Here is a 21,899-nt window from a genome sequence, read left to right on the forward strand (position 1 = left end):
TATCAGGACAGGGCAGCAGAGTGTTGGGGAGTAGATCCAATGCCTCCAAAGCTCACAGAGTTACAAACTTTCAAAGTCCCTGTGAAGAAATGCACAGCATAAAGAGAGCAGCCCCATGCATGTAAAAGTCTCAGTGTAGGCCCAAAATGTGCTGGTAATTGTGCTTCAGTAAGCAGTGTCCCAAAAGGACAAGGAACCTCTAACGTGCAGAGTTATAAGAAACCTAAGGGTATTCTCACTCCTAACCCCCTTGGATCCTCTACACAGGTGGCCAGGGAGAGGCCATTGCTATTGGATCCCAACCCTGGGGGCGGAGACGCAAGGGAGGATCACCTAGTGGAGCGTCCTTGGGGACTGGGAGTGGGGTGCCCTCGGGCGAGACATGGTATCCCCCTTTCCCTATTGACAACCAACCCAACACTTCCCCAACCTTCGTGGCCTGTTATAAGCCAGTTCCCTTCATTTCTCCACAATTAACACTTGCCAGTACTGGGACAAAGAAGAGGAACTAAGAGCAATGAAGACTATGCTCTTATACCACTCTGGTACTGGGACAAGGAAGATGCCTGCTAAGAACTGTGAGGGTCAGGCATGTCCCTTTGTGATCAGACAGGGCTATTTGTACATTCTCACCTGCAGCCTGTCAAGGGGCAGCGGGCATATAAAAGGAGACCAGCCCAGTGGGGAACAGAGTGACAGGAGAAGCAGTAAGGAGGCAGGTGCAAGTGCAAGCAGCAGAGAACCTTATTGGAGCAAGATGCTGAGACGCTGGGGACTAGGGAGCGAGGTATCCATGGAAGCATGGAATGGGAGCTGGGACTCCCTGGAGCAGGCTGAACGAGGTGAAGGGAGCCATGTGGGAAGGCTGTCTCTTTCCCTTTTGCTCACAGTGTCTATGGGGTAGGAGCTGGAGCCCTGACCCTAAAAGCAGAAGGCCGTGTGGTCCGTGCTGTGCAAGAACTGTAAACGTTACCAGTGAGTTTCTGATGAATGAGAAACCTGGCGCGCGAGTGTGTGAATGTTTATTTTTGTTTTTACTTTATTGTTTTGGTTTATAAAACATTTACAGATATATCTTTAACAATTTTATAAACTATTTCTTTTAACATAAGTAAAAAGCTCATCTTTTTACGCAGACATTTAGACGCAGGCCAAGTATTTCATTTGATATGATATAATATGATAATTTATTTATATCGCGCTCGTACACAAAGTGTTTCAGAGCGCGACAAGGCAAGTGAGGGAAACGGGAGAACAAAACGATCTTACAAGGCCCAGTGACATTGAGAACGCGAAAGTGCAAGGGAAACGGAAAGGGGAAAAGTGCATGGAAGGGGGAGAGTGGAAAGTGCGGAGCAGAGAAGAAACAAATAATAATAAATAAAAATAAATAGATAGTAGAGGCAATAAACAGTGGTAGTGCAGTCAGAACGTGCTGTGTTTAAGACAGCAGACTGGGTAAGTCTGATAAGTGCATAAAAAAGAAGAAAATGGGGGTGTGGGGAACTGATTTGGTACAGATACAGTCCACCAGTGCAAGGGGTGGCCAGGAGGCAGTGCAGGAGGGTGGCAGGGTGAACAGGTACCTGGGCCCGAAGGACAGAGGGTGGCCAGGTGCACAGTGCCAAGAGAGCAGTTCAGCAGGGGAGAGGGAGAATGAAAGCAGAAGAAAAGAGGAAGGTCTTGAGGAGCTTCTGGAACGGGAGATGGTTCTCCTCAAGTTTTAAAGTGGCAGGGAGGCTGTTCCAGAGGGAGGTCCCAGCCGAAGACAGAGATCTACCCCCAGCTCGTTTCTTTGAAAAACGACTGACCCTGAGGGAGTTAGAAGTAGATGAGCGAAGAGCTCAAGAGGGGAGGTATTTGCGCAGGGATAGCTGAAGGTATTTTGGACCCAGGCCCCAGAAAGCCTTGTGGAGAAGCAGAGGGTTTTGAATTTAATCCTAGCGTCCACTCGGAGCCAGTGGAGAGATTTCAGAGCTGGAGAGATACGATCCCAGGGCTTGAGGCCAAGGACAAGTCTTGCAGTCCTGTTCTGGATTAGTTGCAGAGGGCGGAGAGTAGAGGCAGGTAGATTTAGAAAGAGTGGGGGTGGGAGGCGGGCCAAGGGAGGCCGGCCAGAGAGTAAGGGGAAAGGATGGTGAAGGTGTGCCGATAAGGAGGATCTCCGTCTTGCTGGCATTCAGACAGAGATCATTGGCGGCACACCAATCTTGAATGGCAGTTAGGCAATCAGAGATGAGAGAGGGGGAGGAGGTGGCCGAGTGAAGCTTGAAAATGAGCTGAGTATCGTCAGCATAGCACTGGAAGTTTGAGCAGAAAATGGCAATGCAGTGGGCGAGAGTTGCCAGGTATTGGTTGAAAAGCCAGGGCGAAAGGTTAGACCCCTGGGGAACACCACAGGTAGAGAGGAAGATAGATGATAGGAAGGACCCAAGTTGGACCTGGGAGGGTCGATCAGAGAGGAAAGAGGTCAGCCAGGCCAGGTTATCACGGAGACAGTTGAGCAGGATTGTATGGTTGACCGTGTCGAAGGCAGAAGAGAGATTGAGTAGGATGAGGACAGAGGGAATATTAGAGTCAAGGTTGGAGAGCAGATCTTCACAGATGTTCAGGAGAGCAGTTTGCATATTTCTGGCAGCTCTGAAGCCAGACTGATGGTCATGCAGACAGCCAACAGAATCGGAATGCAGGTTAAGCTGAGAGATGGCCAGCTTTTCCAGGAGTTTGCCCAGAAAGGGAGTAATGGAAATAGGGCGATAGTTTGCCGGACAAGAGGGATGAGCTGTAGGTTTCTTGAGAAGAGGATGCACAAGGGAGTGCTTCAGAGCGGAGGGGAAGGATCCTGAGGCAAAGGAGTGGTTGCAAAAATCAGCAAGCGCTGGAGCAAGGGTGTCAATGTGATTCTTGATGGTTTTAGAGGAACAGGGATGAAACTGTAGGTAAGACATTCAACCTAAAACGCATAAAGTTGTTTCTGAATTTGTTACCTGGGAATCTGAATAAATCGGAGTCCAGCTCCCCCATCGCTTTTTGAGGAACCACCAATGCGTAAAGTCGATGCCCTAGTACTTGTTTTATTGTTCCTGCCCAGTCTTGGCCTTTAATAATTTGTTTTCCCTTATTTGGATTATGTATTAATATCTCAATAGAAGAGTCCATAATAAATAGGCTACTGATTCCTTCCTCATACACTTCTTGAAAAAAATGTCCCCTTTTCAGCCCATTTCTCAATTCCTTACCCAACATTTCATACAAGTTACATTCTGTGTTTAACATACATTTCCTTAACAGATTCAGCCTTTTCCACAATATTATACTTTTGATGGATTGTAGCCCCAATTCATAAAGTATTACCACAAGTGGAACACATTTGGGTATACAATAAAATATAGCACACCATATTATAGCTTCAAAGTATTTCAGTTCCAAGAATACCCATGTGGGGAAAAGCTCTAAGTCGTAACACAGTCTTGGAATAACTTTCATGTTATAAAATGTAAGAGTTGGGAGTATAGAAAAGTTTCCATACTTTCTATCCACAACTTTCATTTGTGATACAAGTTTCACACACTTCTTTTTGATTTAATTTCTGAAAAAACATTTTGTATATCTTGCCACGATCGGGAGACCCCAGTATATTATATTTCTTTTCTCCCTCAATTTGCTGTTATTAAGCCACCAAGCAAAGCTATTTTTGGTCTTCCTACTTTGTTCAGGCGCTTTGACACATTTTATTATTACTGTTTTCTCTGGATTTATAACAAGTTTGTGAGCACTCATATATCTCCCAAATACATCAATTAGTTTCTATAACCCTATCAGAGTAAGATGAAAGAGGACAAAGTCGTCGCCATATGCTGCCCAAACTATCTTCCAAATACCAAATTTAGAGGGAGTGAACCAGGCTTTGTTTAAAGATGTGCTGACATCCGTCAGATAAAGATTAAAAAGGATCGGAGCTAACAAATATCCTTGTCTAAAACCATTTGTAGTACAGATGGGTTTAGATAGTAAGCTTGCAGAGTCCAATCTGATCTGGATTTGTGTGTTTTTGTGAAGATATACCAGAATACTCATTATGCCCTTATCAGTTCCATAAGAATCCAACTTAGTCCACAGATTTTGGCGATCAACCAAGTCGAATGCCATAAATAGATCCATTAAGGCCACGTAGCGAGGCTGGCTTTGTTCTACCCAAGCTTGTCTTAGAAGGGTACCTAGTAAGAGACCCCCACAGTCTGTGCCCATGCCCTTTCTAAATCCAATCAGTCTGTGGTCCAAGATGTCCTTTTCTCTACACCATACCTCAAGATGCTAACTAGTGTAGCAAAGATTTTTGAGTCCACATCCATGATCGCTATTGGCCTATAGTTTGATGGGAGCCTTTCTTAAAAATGGGTATTACATGGGAGATTTACCAACTTTGAGGAGTCTTCCTACTACTTAGTATGTCCCTAAACCGTATGTATACGATTTTAGTCCATAGAGTATAATTCTGTTTCAGTATTAAATTAGTCAGATGATTCGGACCTCCCGCTCTGGATGGACTAGAGTTCTTAATCAGTCTTTCAATATGATCCACCGAAAAATCCATTACCCATTTACGGCCATGACTATAACTATTGTGTTTACTGGCACCACTTCTCATGTGCTTAGTCCCCATATGTTCAGCGTGTGCTATCTTAACGACCCTGCCTAATGCATAACCTAGACTGCTCTGAGACTCTATTGCACAATCTCCTGTATATGCATACACACCTGCCAAAAGGCATGCGCTACATGCTGTGCCTTATTTTAGAGACCTGTGCAGATGTTATAGACTGATGCTGCTAATACCTGTATATTCGCAAAAAATGATTACCTACGCAATTCCTGTTACACAGTATAGAGCACATGTAATATGCTGTGCTAAATGTATTTCACCTGTGTTGCCATTACTGTGCATGCTCAATATTAATGATCTTTAGCAACAACTTAACTACTCAACACCACCCTCTGGGGCTATGACACACTGTAAATGTGAACCCTACAGCGATATTCAACCTACCGTGATTTTCTGTGATAAAGCCCACCGTGATACTCAGTCTTCTGTGACATTCAGTTGGGATATTTTGCAATGCTATTTAGCAGTGCCATTTAGCCGTGACATTTAATTACGAAGATTTTGAAATTTAGCAGTGTCATTTTGCTGTAACCTCTTAGCTGTGAAATTTAGCGGTGTTATTTTAGTTTTGATACTATATCTAGCTGCACTACCAGGCTTGCACATCCTTTTGCTCTCGTGGCCTCCGTACGTAGAGTCACAGTCATCATGGCCTCTATCCTCCCTCTGTTCCATTCCATCACACCAACGAACTTCCTACTCCCCTTCCTCCCACTTACATCACACAAGGCCACCACTACTGCCTATTGCTCTAATGATACTAGCACCCCTAGCAGCCCCTTCAGTCCTGCGGAATGGATCCAACATTTTGCTTCGCCACCCACTCCACTGGTACCCTGCCCAGTAAGCTCCAAAAACGAGAGACTAGGGTCTCGCTTCTTTAACTTCAAGACCCTCACCATGTAAAAGTAGATATATTTTGCATTGTAATGTTGGCCTAAGCACATACACGTACACATTGAACATACACACTGGACTGCATCATCGCACTGTCTAAAAATACCATCTTGGCTGCTTTGCTCCCATTTTCAAGTTTTCATTCTGAAAGCGGTGTAAGCTGCAAAGTCACTGCTTCGGAAACTTCCCTAAACCTGCCCCACACAGGAATGCTAAGAATCATTGAGCATGTTGAACTCTGCAACAGAGGACCTTTAAGCACTGGCACGAACGTAGCTGATCTGTAAATTAGGTGCCATTCTATCTTTCCTGACTGTCTTGTTTTCCGCAGTTAATTGTGAATATGCCATCAAGACTATTAAAGCGAAGCACGATTTACAGCATATTCTGTTGCCAAAAATGAACAAACTACTGAGTAGACATGTACACTGACCTTTAGCTTAACACAAACATAGATAATATAGCGCTAGGAATGTTACCTTGTACTGAAGAACACAATATCTTCCTACATCCTTTCTGCTCTGTTTCCCAGACAGTAAATAGTCTGCAGGGTGACCTGGAGTGTTCAAGCACATGTTACCATGGAGAATTGCCCACGTATATGGGTCCTTAGGTCACGAGTAATTACCACATGATGGGTTAGCCTACATTTTTCATGGTATTGTGGAACTGTATATAATATCTGTATGCCCACAAGTGGAGGCTCACTTTCTTATGCTTGTATTTCGTGCATTTGTAAAATCAGTCCGTGCTCGAGTATGAATAAACTGATGTTTATACCTTTTGTTCCTCGTGAGTGGTGTGTCTTCATTATCTTACAGTACCTTCTATACTTTCAGATTCACAGAATGGCACCCAGAATGTGGGCTCTTCCGAGCAGGACCCATTGCTTGGCGAGGACGGAGTGAACGGACTGAGATCCAGAGTATCGGGGGCCCCTGCACATCTTGAGACGCGACTCCCCAGCAGTCTGCTGCTTACCATCTCCGTGCACACACTTCGCCTAAAGGTCCTGGCGGCAAGATACTCGGACTAGAGGCTTTTTGAGAAGACGGCCAGCCACGACGAGTTGATTCAATATGAGGGATCTCTCTTTGGAAATCAGGTGAGTCTGTTTCAAACAGACAGTGCTCTGCCTGATATTGTTTGGATTTGAACGCATTCAAATATAGGCCTGGTGGAACTGCTTGTTTAGATATGCCGGCCTTCAGTAAATTGTCATCCTGTTGGGCAACGCTTTGTTGCAGAACATACTCAACCGGTGCCACCACCAGGGTCGCCGGCATACAATATGTTCATCAAAGATGGTATAGGAGGTGTAGTGTTTAATACTATTTGGCATCGTCAAACCAGACATGAACCAGAACTTAAGTGGCTGAAATTGGGGAGTTTTGAGATAGCGAGAATTGGGTATCTAGAAACTGTGCTGTTGCAGAAGAAGGCGAGACCAGCAGCGTTTGACGTTGTTAGGGATTGGAGGAAGGAAGCAACGCAACATCTTAGAAGTAGAGAGAAACAGGTATGCAAGAATATTACACAAGCTAGTAAAGCATTAGCGCATGATCAGCAAAAAGAGGAGGAAGCAATGAGGAAAATGGTTAGGGGTTTCCAATTAGAAGTGCAGAAAATATATCCGTCACAAGATTTGCATGCATCCGATGAATTAATTAATACATTATTAAATGAAAGGAGGACATCTCATACCGCACCGCCTCCATGTGTATCACCACAGCCACAAGTCCAGCGAGGATTGCCTACACTAGCTACACAGTCCTTTGGCTCCCAGTGCACACATGCACACAATTTACTCTTGCTTTCATTACCGACCACTTCTAGCACCCCATTGTTGAACCATGATGATACTTTTGACGATACAAGAATTGTAACTCGTAGCACGATATCGTCTGTGCAAAAGAAGGAATTACGGGATTGGTTAGAGAAGTTCATAGAAGGGGGTGACGAGGCAGCAGCTTCGTATTCTCTATCAGAACATGGGGTATTCCCAAGGAAAAGGTTTTGATAGAACAGAAGGGGTTATATTTAGCCAAAGTTTGGGGTGATTGGACTGATTCGACAGTACCACAAGAATTACAGGATTTTAATTTTTTATCTTGTACTGGAGATAGCGTTGAAAGTGTGCAATCATGTGTTGAAATTGTTTGTCTATAAACGAGAATTAGACCGCCTACATCAAATAGCGTTAGACGAAGGCACGTAACCACGAAACGAGTCAGCAAAGAAACACAGATATGCACGAGAGACGCTCTTAGATGGATTTCGGATGCTCCCATTACACCCATTGAAGTACATGATACATTCCATCAATATTCTCCATCTATGCAGAGAAAAGTATTACAGGTAATGTAATATTTCTACAGTGGATTGTGTTGTCCTGCTGACATTATGGTGATTTATAAACATGTGTTTTCTGCTGACACCGCACTAACTTCATTGTCACTTGATTTGGCTTTGCTCCTTAATAAACGTTTGAACATTCCCACAATGCAGTTGCCCATGAGAGAGGTTCCTCCAACTCTTGTCCCGAAAGTAGAAATACCTGCTGTAGGGCGGGGCACCTGCCACAGCTATTCCAGCCCATTACATTTCCCAGTTTGTTCATGTTTCCTTTTCACAACAAGAAGTAAACACCCTAAAGCAATCGATTCCGGATATTAGAAAGAATCCTACAGGATTTTATAAAGAAATACAGTCGGTTTTGAATTTGTCAGTCTTCACCCTAGGTGATATTGATCTATAGTTCCCCGTAACTTTGCTGACAGATTTATGGAAACAAATAGGACTATAGACGACCAAGGTGCCATGGGAGATACCCAGGTTGCCCTGGAATTGGCTGATAAATCAAGGAACGCTGGTGAAAAACCGCTGCAGAGCATATTAATGTTACCAAACCACACAGTGACTAAACTTAAAACGTTAGTGCCTCAGAAAATAATTATTTGGGATAAGCTCACTGCGTGTATGCAAGGCAAAAATGAAGAGGCAACTGAGTTCTTTAATATGTTTAAACAAGTATTTTCAGATTTTAGTGGTCAAGACTTGAGTACGGAGCCAGGGAAGAGATTATTTGTTGACAAATTTGTAAGAAGATTACTGCCGTACATTCAGTCACAGATCACTGCTTCTGAAAGTGCATGGTAAGCAAAATCTCATTCAGAAGTTCTTCATATGGCTCAGTACTATGAAAATAGAGTAACTAATGAGAAAGAGAAGATAAAGAAGAAAGGGGATTTAAAAACTAGGTTATTACTGCAACAGATTGCTAGAGGAGCACAGGGTGGAAATAATGAAAATAATGGGAATACACAATCAAGAAACCAGTTCATGCCACAAACGGGGCCAGTACATGAAAATCAATGTGCCTATTGTAGACAAGAAGGTCACTGGAGGGCACAGTGTCGGACCCTTCAGCAAAGAGCAGCGAATGGAACGATTGGTAGAAGATCAAGAGCACACAATGGCATGCCTAGTCTGAATAGAAGTCTGTTTACTCAATATCAACAGAATCAGCCACTGGATAATAATGCAAACAATCAGGGAGGTCAGCAACAGAATACTGGTAATACAAACGTTTTTGACACCAATTCACATTCCTAATTTACTGAGGATTTCACATCTGATGATGTTTTGTTTCACAAGGACTGCCCGAAGCAGAGTCTTGAACCTGTTCCTATTCCCGTAGATCAGAAAGGACCCTACGTTGAATTGAAAGTCGGGAATAGAGAGCATGTTTTTCTAGTAGACACCGGGGCACAGAAGTGTTCCATTGATCATGTGCGGGTTCCAGACATCCCACTGTCAGGGCAGAATGATGTTTCCATAGGGTTTTCAGGTTCGCCAGTAGTAAGCCCGGTTTCTCGACCGGTGCTGATAGCTTTAGGTCCATTCACTGACTCATGTCCATTTTTGTTAACAACTAATTGTGGTGAGAATCTTCTGGGATTAAATCTGTTGAAGAAATTGAACACAGTAATTTACTGTTCGCACAACGGAGTGTATTTGACCATTTCGCCCCAGCTGAATTCCACTTCACAATTTATGACTTTGCCATACGGAGTGAACTACACCAAGAACATACGCATTTATGGGCGGTAAATGACAATGATGTAGGGATACTGAATGTCGAACTTGTACGAATAGTATTAAAATCCGGTATTACATTGCCACATATTCCACAGTATAAAGTATCAGTAGAAGGTGAACAGGCGCTTAAAAGTATTGTCTCGGATTTGATATATAAAGGTGTTATTGAAGAGATTTCAGGTAGTATATGAAATAGACCGGTTCTGCCTGTATACAAGAAAGGCGATAACGCTTTACCCTACCGTTTTGTTATTGATTTGCGCGCAATTAACAAGGTAGTAGCACCACAATTTCCCATTCTCATTACTAACCCTGTACTGCACTTTCCCCTCTCCCTTTCCCCCTTGCACTTTTCCCGTCCCCCCTACCCATGCACTTGCACGATCTGAATGACACCTGGCCTAGTAAGATCGTTGTCTGTCCTCCCTTTGTTCCCCCCTCCCTGCCTCGTCGCGCCTTGAAACACTTGTGTATAGGCGCGTTACAAATGCCATATCATATCATATCATATCATTGTCCCTGACATCACCACCATTTTAACTATGATTCCTGCTAAAGCTAAACATTTTTCGGTAATGGATTTGAAGAACGCATTTTTTAGCATACCCATTCATCCAGATAGCAGATACTTGTTTGCATTTTCTTTAGGAGGTCGCTCTTTCACTTTCACTCGCATACCACAGGGATACATTGAAAGTCAGAGTATTTATAGTAGAGCACTCAGGGAACAACTCGACATGATTGAATTAACTTCCACTTGCACATTAATACAGTACATTGATGACCTACTTATTGCTCCTGATTCCGAGGAAGCTTGTAAGGAGGGCCCTGTTTTGTTATTATTGGCCATAAAGCTTCTTTGAAGAAGTTGCAAAATTGTCAACATGAGGTCGCCTATTTAGGCTATCTCTTGTCAAAGGAGGGTAGATGGCTTGCACCTGAACGTATACGAAGCATCTCTGGTATGACGGTTCCAAATACTAACCAACACGGATGAACACACTTGCACACCTAGGTAAATACAATTTAGTTAATAAGATAAGCACAAGATTAGCATTGCTGTCAAAATGTTTTAGGTGCGTGGGAGAAATATACAGCGCTGGTATCTAGGCTGGATATATACAAAGAACAAAAGAAATCCAATGTGGATAACTGCGTCGCCTGCACACTTTCTAAAAGGTCAAGTTAGCCTAATGGAAGTAAAGATAATTGAGCAAAGATATATAGCAGTTATTAACACATTGAAACCTATATACAGGTAATTTCCATAAAAAATTCAATGATACATTTGTGTTAGAAGAAACAATGTTCTCTTTTTATTTGTTTCTTAGTTGGCCCAACGCGTTTCGAGTTAGATACACTCTTCATCAGGGGCAGCATATTCAACAATTTAAATCTAAAAAAAGAAAATGACATACAATAGTTAGAATCATGTTTTTTAGGGTAAACAAAGAGGACTTGACTTACAATAACCAAAATTATTCACAAACTTCCAAGTTTCATAATGACATCCTGTCACCTATATACATCAGAACCAAATTATTACTCAAGATCAATAGATCTCAAACTAATTAGAACAACATTACGTTCCATGTACAGTGCAACATGGACCTATTATTTGGATTAATAATTAGGGCCTTGACCCAGTGTGTCTAACACAGGTAGTGAAGAAAAGTATGCATATATAGATTGCTCCTTGCAAGTGTGGATCTTACCCAAAAGGCTGTATGTGTTCATAGGAAGGATTGACTAGTAACGAACATCAACAATAGACGCAAGCTAGAAGCTAATTCCAGGGACCGCGATATCTAAAAATGGAGGAAATTGGAAGATTCCAAAAAATTGAATTAGGCGGGAATACAGTAATATTAAAATAAAAAATGGAAGATCCAAAGTTATAGGGGAATAAGAGAGAGAATGAAGTATTGATCTTACCCAAGAATAGAAGAGATCAATGGCTGTAGACAGCTGAGTAGATGTCTAGTAGTGCTGCTACAAAATGGAGGCAGCGGGAGGGACGCCGCTCACCTCATGTGGTAGCCTTAGTGAGAACATATTTGTGTGACCTGATATGTAGGAAGCGCAACTTGATATACAATCAGTTGTCAAAGTTCTGTACTAGTGGCACTTACTTGTAGAGAGTTCTTCCGGCAAGATGGTGACCATCCAGATGCGGTCAGAAGCCGCTGCTGAATATCCTTGCCGTATTTATATGTGTAGAAGGGATATGACGTCATCCGCGCATGCGTCAGCGGCACCGGACATGTCCGTGATGTCACTCGCGCATGTGTGGAAAAGATAAACAAAAATAGATTTGTCAGAAAAATGTAAATAACGCAAATACCATAGTTAGTAAAGGTATGATAATTCTTGGCCCTGCTCCTAAGCAGTAATAGTGACAAGCACATGTCATCTATTATAGAAAGCGTGCTATTCTGTCAGGGAGTATGAAATAAACCATGTTTATGTAAACAAAACCGTATGAGTCATAGCAATGATATGTTACAGAACCCAGTGTCAAAAGGACAATAGTAGTCTGTGCTACTAGAGAAAGGATTTGTAAAGATTCATAGCACATTGATGCATGAGGTATTAGCTTAGAATGCATGGAGGCAGAAGGTGGTAAGGGGGAGGAGGAGGAGGGGCAAATGATGCTATCTATGGAAGAGCAGTTTCAAGGTATGAGCAGTGTGTATAAGAAGAGCTATCTAGATAGCGTATGTAAAAAAGTGTAAAAAGCATGTAACACACGTCAAGGAACCTATTGCAAATTGGAATGGTGAAACAATGTGTTGCATATTTTCTGAAAGGTGTCATTCAGTATATCAAAAATGTGAAGAGGGAGAGGGGGCACCACTAAGTAAATTCAGTCTTTTTAATTATCAAATACATTAGTTGAATTGATTCCAATATTTTGAATGTTTTTGCCTGGAGCTGCCAGACCGAAATGGTCCTATAGCACAAGGACCTGTAGAAACATATGATATACAGAAAACAAAGGCTCTTCACAGTTGGCCCCATTTGGTTGCTGCTAATTTATCTGCTGTGAATTTTGCATAAAAAGTCTTGGCCATAGGTGAGTGATAAATTCAAAACAGAATGATTTATTACAGGAAATGTTTAATGCACATTCCTGAAATGTCCGTTAACATAATTTGTCTTTACAAATCGCACACTGGGTTCGCATCTCAGTTTGCCCGTAATACTCTAGTGCCAATGCATTTCGGATAAAACCTTCATCAGGGCGGTATTTAGGCAAAATTGATGTCACATGACTGATATTTCATTCATCTCTAGTAGATGTTCAACGTATTTAACACTTTAAACCAATGCATTTTAGTGAAATCAATACAAAAACACATACCATTCCGTGAGCGAGCCACATCCGTTTACATAGGTAGATGAAATAAAACAAAATTGAAGTGTCAATTAGTTAATTGATAGTGTAATGTTTACTATGTGTATCTGCAAAATCTGAATAAGCATGTCCTACCTGAGTCATGCCAGTTTCTCGAAAATGTACTTCTGTGCACAGATACATCTATAATAAAAATAAAGACTCCTTCTGGATTGACCGCCTGAGCTTCCTAACTCCTAGGGGGCTCAACGAAGAAATCAATTTCTTGTGTTTTTTATAAAACTTGTTCGATTGCATTGTTAGATATAAGCTTGTTACACCAAAAAGTTTTGTTAACACATTTTTTACTTTCCATCCACATTCTGTGGACAAATTAGTGCTCACCCTCGAGGGCTGTTTTTTGGCTTTCTTGGATTTTCTGTTGTACACATTTATTACATGCTAGGCACCATTAGTACTTGTATTTCCACCAACCACCTCCACTCTCGACAGGATAGCCTGAGGCCATTACCAGACCTCCAGCATACCTTACTATGACACCGCCAACCATATAAGATATGACACATTTGATATCCCTCATTGTAAGAGCATTAGGAGTAGCCTCTGGCCCTCCCCTCCGTTTCTTTAGACATACACGGAGTGGGTTCTTTTCTCCGTACAAACATCTACATTCGTTTCTCTGAGTAAATTGCATATATACGCATGTGCACCTTCTTCACACGAACATGCGCTTCCCAAGCGTCCGTTTCCTTGGAGACATCCCCGCCCCAGGGCTTGCTCCCGGGGGTGGGGCGCGAGGCGTACGTGCTCCTGCTGGACCACGACGCCTCGCCCGTCTCCATGGTAACACATAAAAAGAAAGCAAACCTGCCATGAGCGCGTAATGCAGCGGCTCATTCGGCTTACACGTCCTGAGAGCACAAGCTGCTCGGTAAGTACTATCCGTGTCCATTTGACTATAGGTTTTCTTTAACATCAGCAATAGGGTTACAAGTCTTTATTTTTATTATAGATGTATCTGTGCACAGAAGTACATTTTCGAGAAACTGGCATGACTCAGGTAGGACATGCTTATTCAGATTTTGCAGATACACATAGTAAACATTACACTATCAATTAACTAATTGACACTTCAATTTTGTTTTATTTTATCTACCTATGTAAACGGATGTGGCTCGCTCACGGAATGGTATGTGTTTTTGTATTGATTTCACTAAAATGCATTGGTTTAAAGTGTTAAATACGTTGAACATCTACTAGAGATGAATGAAATATCAGTCATGTGACATCAATTTTGCCTAAATACCGCCCTGATGAAGGTTTTATCCGAAATGCATTGGCACTAGAGTATTACGGGCAAACTGAGATGCGAACCCAGTGTGCGATTTGTAAAGACAAATTATGTTAACAGACATTTCAGGAATGTGCATTAAACATTTCCTGTAATAAATCATTCTGTTTTGAATTTATCACTCACCTATGGCCAAGACTTTTTATGCAAAATTCACAGCAGATAAATTAGCAGCAACCAAATGGGGTCAACTATGAAGCGCCTTTCCTAACAAAGTAGAGTTACTTTGTTTTCTGGAAATCATGCCATTCAGTATATCAACACATTCCACCTGTTATAACTCAGGATCACTGAGTGGAGTCTAGGCATTCACAATGTACAGGCGATGTATATCATTTCTATCCCCAAAGAAGGCATGGATGTACATTCTAGTGCCTGCAACAGTAGTACAGGAGAATGGAGTTAGGCTCAAAAGCTAATGCATGAAATACATACCAAAATGAAATGCTAAAAATTAAGCAAGTGTATAACCATAAATATACTAGAAGGCAATGACCTCCTGAAAAAAAATTATGTTAATGAAAAAAATATGACAAATTCAGGACCAAAGACAGTGAAACCATAAAAGAGTTTAAAAGAAATATTAACACAGGCAACTCTTCTGTATGTGTAGCCTACTCATATTGGTTATCATGTATGCGGTTTTAAACCAATGTGACCAAATTATAGAAATGGACCCAAATAGTAGTCCTCATTAATCCCTAATGGGGTCATAGCATCCAGTTTATTGATCCAAAGAGTTCCCTTTGAGCCAGAAGTTTAGGTAAATTACCTCCTCTGCTAAGTGGGTGTAGGACTTCCAATACCACAAGTCTCATTTGTGATACGTTATGTTTCATATCCTGAAAGTGTCTATAAACTGGGGATTTACAGTTTCACATCCTGATGCAGGATTTGTGTTCCGCCCACCTGTCCTTGACTTTTCTGTTGGTCTTGCCAACATAATATTTGCCACAAGGGCAGCGTATGGCGTATATGACATTTTTTGTGTCACATGTTGCAAAATTTCTTAGCATGATCTTCTCGCCGTTATGAGGTTGCCTAATGTGGTCACCTTTTATCAAGTTGTGGCAGTGTTGGCAGTGTAGAAAAGAGAAGGTTCCAGCTTTTGGTTTGCTGAAAGTTATCTGGGGTGATAGTTCAGGTTTCTCCGCTTTTATCAATTGATCTCTCAGATTCCTTCCCCTTTTGTAGGCCATCATTGGAGGATCAGGGAATAATTCTGTGAGTGTGCTGTCCGATTTGATTAGATCCCAATTCTTGTATATAATTCTTTTAATTTGAAAGCTTTGGCTCGAGTATCTCAGTGTGTAGATCAAACTCTTCTCATTTTTCTTGGGATTACCTTCAAGTAGTGTGCTTCTGTCTTGGGTTTCTGTGCGTGTTATGGCTCTATCAACTACTTCAAGTGGAAATCCTCTGTCTAGGAACCTCTTCTTCACGGAATTGTATTCCTCATGAAGTGTGTCAGTCTCCGAAGTGATTCTCTTCAGCCGCAACAGCTGACTGCAAGGGTAAATTCTCCTTCAACTGTTTTGGATGGTGACCTGTATGATGGAGACAACTATTCACATCTGTAGGTTTTCTGTAGATTTTCAGAGCCTGCATGAGGGAGAGGGATCAGTCAGCACATGGCAGCAGAGCCTGCAAGAGTGAGAGGGACCAGCACATGACAGCAGAGCCTGCCTAAGAGAGGGGGGATTAGAACATGGCAGCAGAGCATGCCTGAGGGAGAGGGAATCAACACATGGCAGCAGAGCCTGCAAGAGGGAGAGGGATCAGCACATGGCAGCAGAGCCTGCCTAAGAGAGGGGGGATTAGAACATGGCTACAGAGCCTGCCTGAGGGAGAGGGGGTCAGCACATGGCAGCAGAGCCTGCAAGAGGGAGAGGGATCAGCACATGGCAGCAGAGCCTGCCTAAGAGAGGGGGGATTAGAACATGGCAGCAGAGCCTGCCTGGGGGAGAGGGGGTCAGCACATGGCAGCAGAGCCTGCAAGAGGGAGAGGGATCAGCACATGGCAGCAGAGCCTGCCTAAGAGAGGGGGGATTAGAACATGGCTACAGAGCCTGCCTGAGGGAGAGGGGGTCAGCACATGGCAGCAGAGCCTGCAAGAGGGAGAGGGATCAGCACATGGCAGCAGAGCCTGCCTAAGAGAGGGGGGATTAGAACATGGCAGCAGAGCCTGCCTGGGGGAGAGGGGGTCAGCACATGGCAGCAGAGCCTGCAAGAGGGAGAGGGATCAGCACATGGCAGCAGAGCCTGCCTAAGAGAGAGGGAATCAGCACATGGCAGCAGGGCCTGCCTGAGGGAGAGGGGGTCAGCACATGGCAGCAGAGCCTGCAAGAGGGAGAGGGATCAGCACATGGCAGCAGAGCCTGCCTAAGAGAGGGGGGATTAGAACATGGCAGCAGAGCCTGCCTGGGGGAGAGGTGATCGGCACATGGCAGCAGAGCCTGCAAGAGGGATAGGGACCAGCACATGGCAGCAGAGCCTGCCTAAGAGAGAGGGGATTAGCACATGGCAGCAGAGCCTGCCTGGGGGAGAGGGGATCAGCACATGGCAGCAGAGCCTGCCTGGGGGAGAGGGGATTAGAACATGGCAGCAGAGCCTGCCTAAGAGAGAGGGGATCAGCACATGGCAGCAGAGCCTGCCTAAGAGAGAGGGGATTAGAACATGGCAGCAGAGCCTGCCTGGGGGAGAGGGGATTAGAACATGGCAGCAGAGCCTGCCTAAGAGAGAGGGGATCAGCACATGGCAGCAGAGCCTGCCTAAGAGAGAGGGGATTAGAACATGTCAGCAGAGCCTGCCTGAGGGAGAGAGGATTAGAACATGGCGGCAGAGCCTGCCTGTGGGAGGGTGAGACCAAGCCAGGGCAGCAGAGCCTGCCTGAGAGAGAGGGGATCTAAACATGGCAGCAGATTCTGCCTCAGGCAGAGGGGATTAGAGCATGGCAGCAGAGCCTTCCTGAGGGAGAGGGGATCAGCACATGGCAGCAGAGCCTGCCTGAGGGAGAGGGGATCAGCACATGGCAGCAGAGCCTGCAAGAGGGAGAGGGATCAGCACATGGCAGCAGAGCCTGCCTAAGAGAGGGGGGATTAGAACATGGCAGCAGAGCCTGCCTAAGAGAGGGGGGATTAGAACATGGCAGCAGAGCCTGCCTGGGGGAGAGGTGATCGGCACATGGCAGCAGGGCCTGCAAGAGGGATAGGGACCAGCACATGGCAGCAGAGCCTGCCTAAGAGAGAGGGGATTAGCACATGGCAGCAGAGCCTGCCTGGGGGAGAGGGGATCAGCACATGGCAGCAGAGCCTGCCTGGAGGAGAGGGGATTAGAACATGGCAGCAGAGCCTGCCTAAGAGAGAGGGGATCAGCACATGGCAGCAGAGCCTGCAAGAGGGAGAGGGATCAGCACATGGCAGCAGAGCCTGCCTAAGAGAGGGGGGATTAGAACATGGCAGCAGAGCCTGCCTGGGGGAGAGGTGATCGGCACATGGCAGCAGAGCCTGCAAGAGGGATAGGGACCAGCACATGGCAGCAGAGCCTGCCTAAGAGAGAGGGGATTAGCACATGGCAGCAGAGCCTGCCTGGGGGAGAGGGGATCAGCACATGGCAGCAGAGCCTGCCTGGAGGAGAGGGGATTAGAACATGGCAGCAGAGCCTGCCTGGGGGAGAGGGGATTAGAACATGACAGCAGAGCCTATATGAGGGCGAGGGGATTAGACAAGGACAGCACAGCCTGCCGGAGGAAGACGGGACTAGAACATGTCAGCAGAGCCTGCCTGAGGGAGAGGGGATTAGAACATGGCGGCAGAGCCTGCCTGTGGGAGGGTGAGACCAGGCCAGGGCAGCAGAGCCTGCCAGAGAGACAGGGGATCTAAACATGGCAGCAGATTCTGCCTCAGGCAGAGGGGATTAGAGCATGGCAGCAGAGCCTTCCTGAGGGAGAGGGGATCAGCACATGGCAGCAGAACCTGCCTGGAGGAGGGTGAGTTCAGAGCAGGACAGCAGAGACTGCCTGAGGGAGAGGGGATGAGAACATGGCAGCAGAGCCCGCCTGTGTGAGAAGGGCATTAGAACATGGCAGCAGAGCCTGCCTAAGGGAGGGTGAGATCAGACCTGGGCAGCAGAGCCTGCCTGGGGGAGAGGGGATAGGAACATGGCAGCAGAGCCTGCCTGAGGGAGAGGGGATTAGAACAGGACAGCACAGCCTGACGGAGGAAGACAGGAATAGAACATGGCAGCAGAGCCTGCCTGGGGGAGAGGGGATTAGAATATGGCAGCAGAGCCTGCCGGAGGAAGACGGGAATAGAACATGGCAGCAAAGCCTGCCTGGGGGAGAGGGGATTAGAACAGGACAGCAGAGCCTGCCCGAGGAAGATGGGATTAGAACATGACAGCAGAACCTGCCTCAGGGAGTGTGAGATCAGACCAGGGCAGCAGAGCCTGCCTGATGGGGGGTGAGATCAGACCAGGGCAGCAGAGCCTGCCTGAGGGAGAGGGGATCAGAAAATGGCAGTGCTAGGGAGGATTATCATATATGGCTAATTTCCCTTATCTAGTGAGTCCCTCAGCAGCTTTGCTGGATTTCTAGGATTTATTTTTTTCACCTGGTAAGAGTGGGAGCCCTTTTCCCCACTCTTACATGTGTTTTGCTGTGTGTGTTTAACATGTTTGTGTTCATAGACTGTGGAGCCTCACTTACTCCACAGGCATCATCTTTTTACTGTGTGTTACACAGCACCTTCAGTGCAGTGACACAGGGTTGTCTTTTAGACTTCCCAACTCAGACTCCATTTTCTGGGGCTGACTACTGTCCTCCAGAACATGTAAAGTTGCCATTAACTTTATTAGTCTCTTTTAAAAACCACAGACCCAGTACAAACCATTTTACATGGAGTACTGGAAAGGGCTACTACTTATCCCCTTTTGTCTGTTTCTCTTGGAGCATTGTTTTGCTCCCTTTCCATTAAGACTTGGCTGGTGGCAGTGGTAACTACCCTATTTTTTCTACCGCGGTTATCTTAAATAACCCTGGTATTGTTTTAGGCTATCTTGGTAGCCTCGAACTTAAATCCGCTTGCCCATTTAGTTTTTAATATTGCTCCAGCTGGGTTTAGTCGCCATTTCTTTTTGGAAAAGTCTTCTTTCTCGTGTTCATCTCTACGCGCCAAAACAGGTTTGGTTCCTTTGTTCACCGTCTTTTCACCGGCTTCTGCACAGAAGCCCTCCTTTAGGCGCCTGAAAGTCTGGGTAGGCAGGATGTGAGGGAGGGCTTTTAGGACCTCTGCCATGGGTTCCCTTGGTAACTCAAGTCGCACTACTGTGTGTTTGGCTGGATGACTGTCCCCGCCAGGACAGCCACCCTGCTGTCCGATTGACAGCCAGGCTGTGTTAATGGGGGAAAACTGTATAAAAAGCAGGTCTCTGGGTCTGGAAGAGCAGAGTCGCCACTGGAACAAGAGAACCAAAGAGGAGCTGACAGAAGAGGACCCCTACAACGACTGAACCGCCCGGTGAAGCCCTGCTGCAGGTCCGAATCTTCAGACTGCAACGTCAAAGAGGATCTTCCAAGAATCTTCTTCCCTTGAGCTGGTGGGACCAACCAGTTCACCCAAACTGCAAGCCAGGACCCCCTCTTCTGGTCGAATTCACTGTACAGAGCTACACTGGGCCGGATAGCCGGGCAGGTCGGACCCTGCTTGGGTTTTAAGGAGCGCACCTTTTATTCGTTGCTTTGCTCTGCTGCTGGTTTCTTCCCTGGGTAGTGCAGGACCCTCCAGTCTTCCTACTTCGTGTCAATTCCAACATTCACTTCAGGAACCGTGAGCCTGCTGGAACTACCATTTAAGGTACTGTTCAACATCCTGTTGTTCGTTTCGTCCAGCCGCGGTGGAATTGTGTGAAACCTTTCACCAATCCGAGGGCTTGTCCTTCTCTTCTCTTTAAGCTAACTTTTCTGCCGACCAACTTCATTCTGAACTCTTGGCAAAGACCTAACCGCGAACTACCCTGAACTGTGTGATCTTGAGCAAAAGACTTTTGTCCTATTGACTTTGGCCTAAGCCTATTTTACTTGATCCCATCACTGTAGTTCCTCTTTCTAGATTGCCCTGACTACTTACCTGCTGGTACTGCTCCTTTCTGCCTAACTTTGTCTTTCCCTCCCTTTTTAATGAACAGAGTGCCATTTTGCTCCCACTTCATTTTGTGAGCTTAACTTGTCTGTCAACTATTGGGAGTGGTGTGCTGTATCAAGAGTGTGATTTTTGAACTGCTTCACTTTAGGGAAATGTTATACAACTAAAAAGTAAATAAATGTATTTTCTTTTACTTGGAAACCTTGAGTCCGTGTTTGCTCGAATCATAGTAACTGCTGTGCTTTGTGTTACTATTTGATAATGCTCACTTTCTCTTGAGATAGGTCTGGCTGGTCAGCCATCGCTACCACTTTACTGTGTAGTACAGGCTTGTACCAAAGGGGAATTTGTGCTGCCAGTTGTAGTCCTAATTGTGTGTAGTGTTCCCAAAGGGTACTGCATATAATTCTGCCTAACAGGCAGCAGAGCCTGCAAGAGGAAGGAGGGATTAGAACATGGCAGCAGAGTCTGCCTGCGGTAGGGGGGGCAGACCAGGGCAGCGAGCCTGCCTGCGGGAGGGGGGAGCAGACCAGGGCAGCGAGCCTGCCTGAGGGAGGGGGGGCAGACCAGGGCAGCGAGCCTGCCTGCGGGAGGGGGGAGCAGACCAGGGCAGCGAGCCTGCCTGCGGGAGGGGGGAGCAGACCAGGGCAGCAGAGCTGCCTGCGGGAGGGGGGGGGAAGACCAGGGCAGCGAGCCTGCCTGCGGGGGGGGGGAGCAGACCAGGGCAGCGAGCCTGCCTGAGGGAGGGTGAGCAGACCAGGGCAGCAGAGCCTGCCTGAGGGAGGGGGGAGCATACCAGGGCAGCAGAGTCTGCCTGCGGGAGGGGGAGCAGACCAGGGCAGCGAGCCTGCCTGCGGGAGGGGGGAGCAGACCAGGGCAGCAGAGTCTGCCTGAGGGAGGGGGGAGCAGACCAGGGCAGCAGAGCCTGCCTGAGGGAGGGGGGAGCAGACCAGGGCAGCAGAGCCTGCCTGAGAGAGGGGAGCAGACCAGGGCAGCAGAGCCTGCCTGAGAGAGGGGGGAGCAGACCAGGGCAGCAGATCCTGCCTGAGGGAGTGTGAGATCAGACCAGGGCAGCAGAGCCTGCCTGCGGGAGGGGGGAGCAGACCAGGGCAGCAGAGCCTGCCTGAGGGAGTGTGAGATCAGACCAGGGCAGCAGAGCCTGCCTGCGGGAGGGGGAGCAGACCAGGGCAGCGAGCCTGCCTGTGGGAGGGGGGAGCAGACCAGGGCAGCGAGCCTGCCTGAGGGAGGGGGGAGCAGACCAGGGCAGCAGAGCCTGCCTGGGGGAGAGGGGGAGAAGACCAGGGCAGCAGAGTCTGTCTGAGGGAGGGGGAGCAGACCAGGGCAGCAGAGCCTGCCTGAGGGAGGGGGGAGCAGACCAGGGCAGCAGAG

General features: G+C 46.0%; 1 protein-coding gene across 1 annotated transcript in view; it reads right to left on the minus strand.

Annotated features, from left to right (window-relative positions):
* Positions 1–10,948: 10,948 nt before the first annotated feature.
* Positions 10,949–21,899, minus strand: part of CYB561D1 (cytochrome b561 family member D1) — a 151,008-nt gene continuing 140,057 nt past the window's right edge. Inside the window, exon 4 of the mRNA XM_069633002.1 lies at positions 10,949–11,057. Coding sequence (XP_069489103.1) covers positions 11,052–11,057 — 6 coding nt within the window. The 3' untranslated portion in view covers positions 10,949–11,051. The remainder of the gene's footprint in view (positions 11,058–21,899) is intronic.

The sequence above is a fragment of the Ambystoma mexicanum genome, chromosome 13 (assembly GCF_040938575.1).
Source record: "Ambystoma mexicanum isolate Mex_15411 chromosome 13, UKY_AmexF1_1, whole genome shotgun sequence".
Taxonomy (NCBI): domain Eukaryota; kingdom Metazoa; phylum Chordata; class Amphibia; order Caudata; family Ambystomatidae; genus Ambystoma; species Ambystoma mexicanum.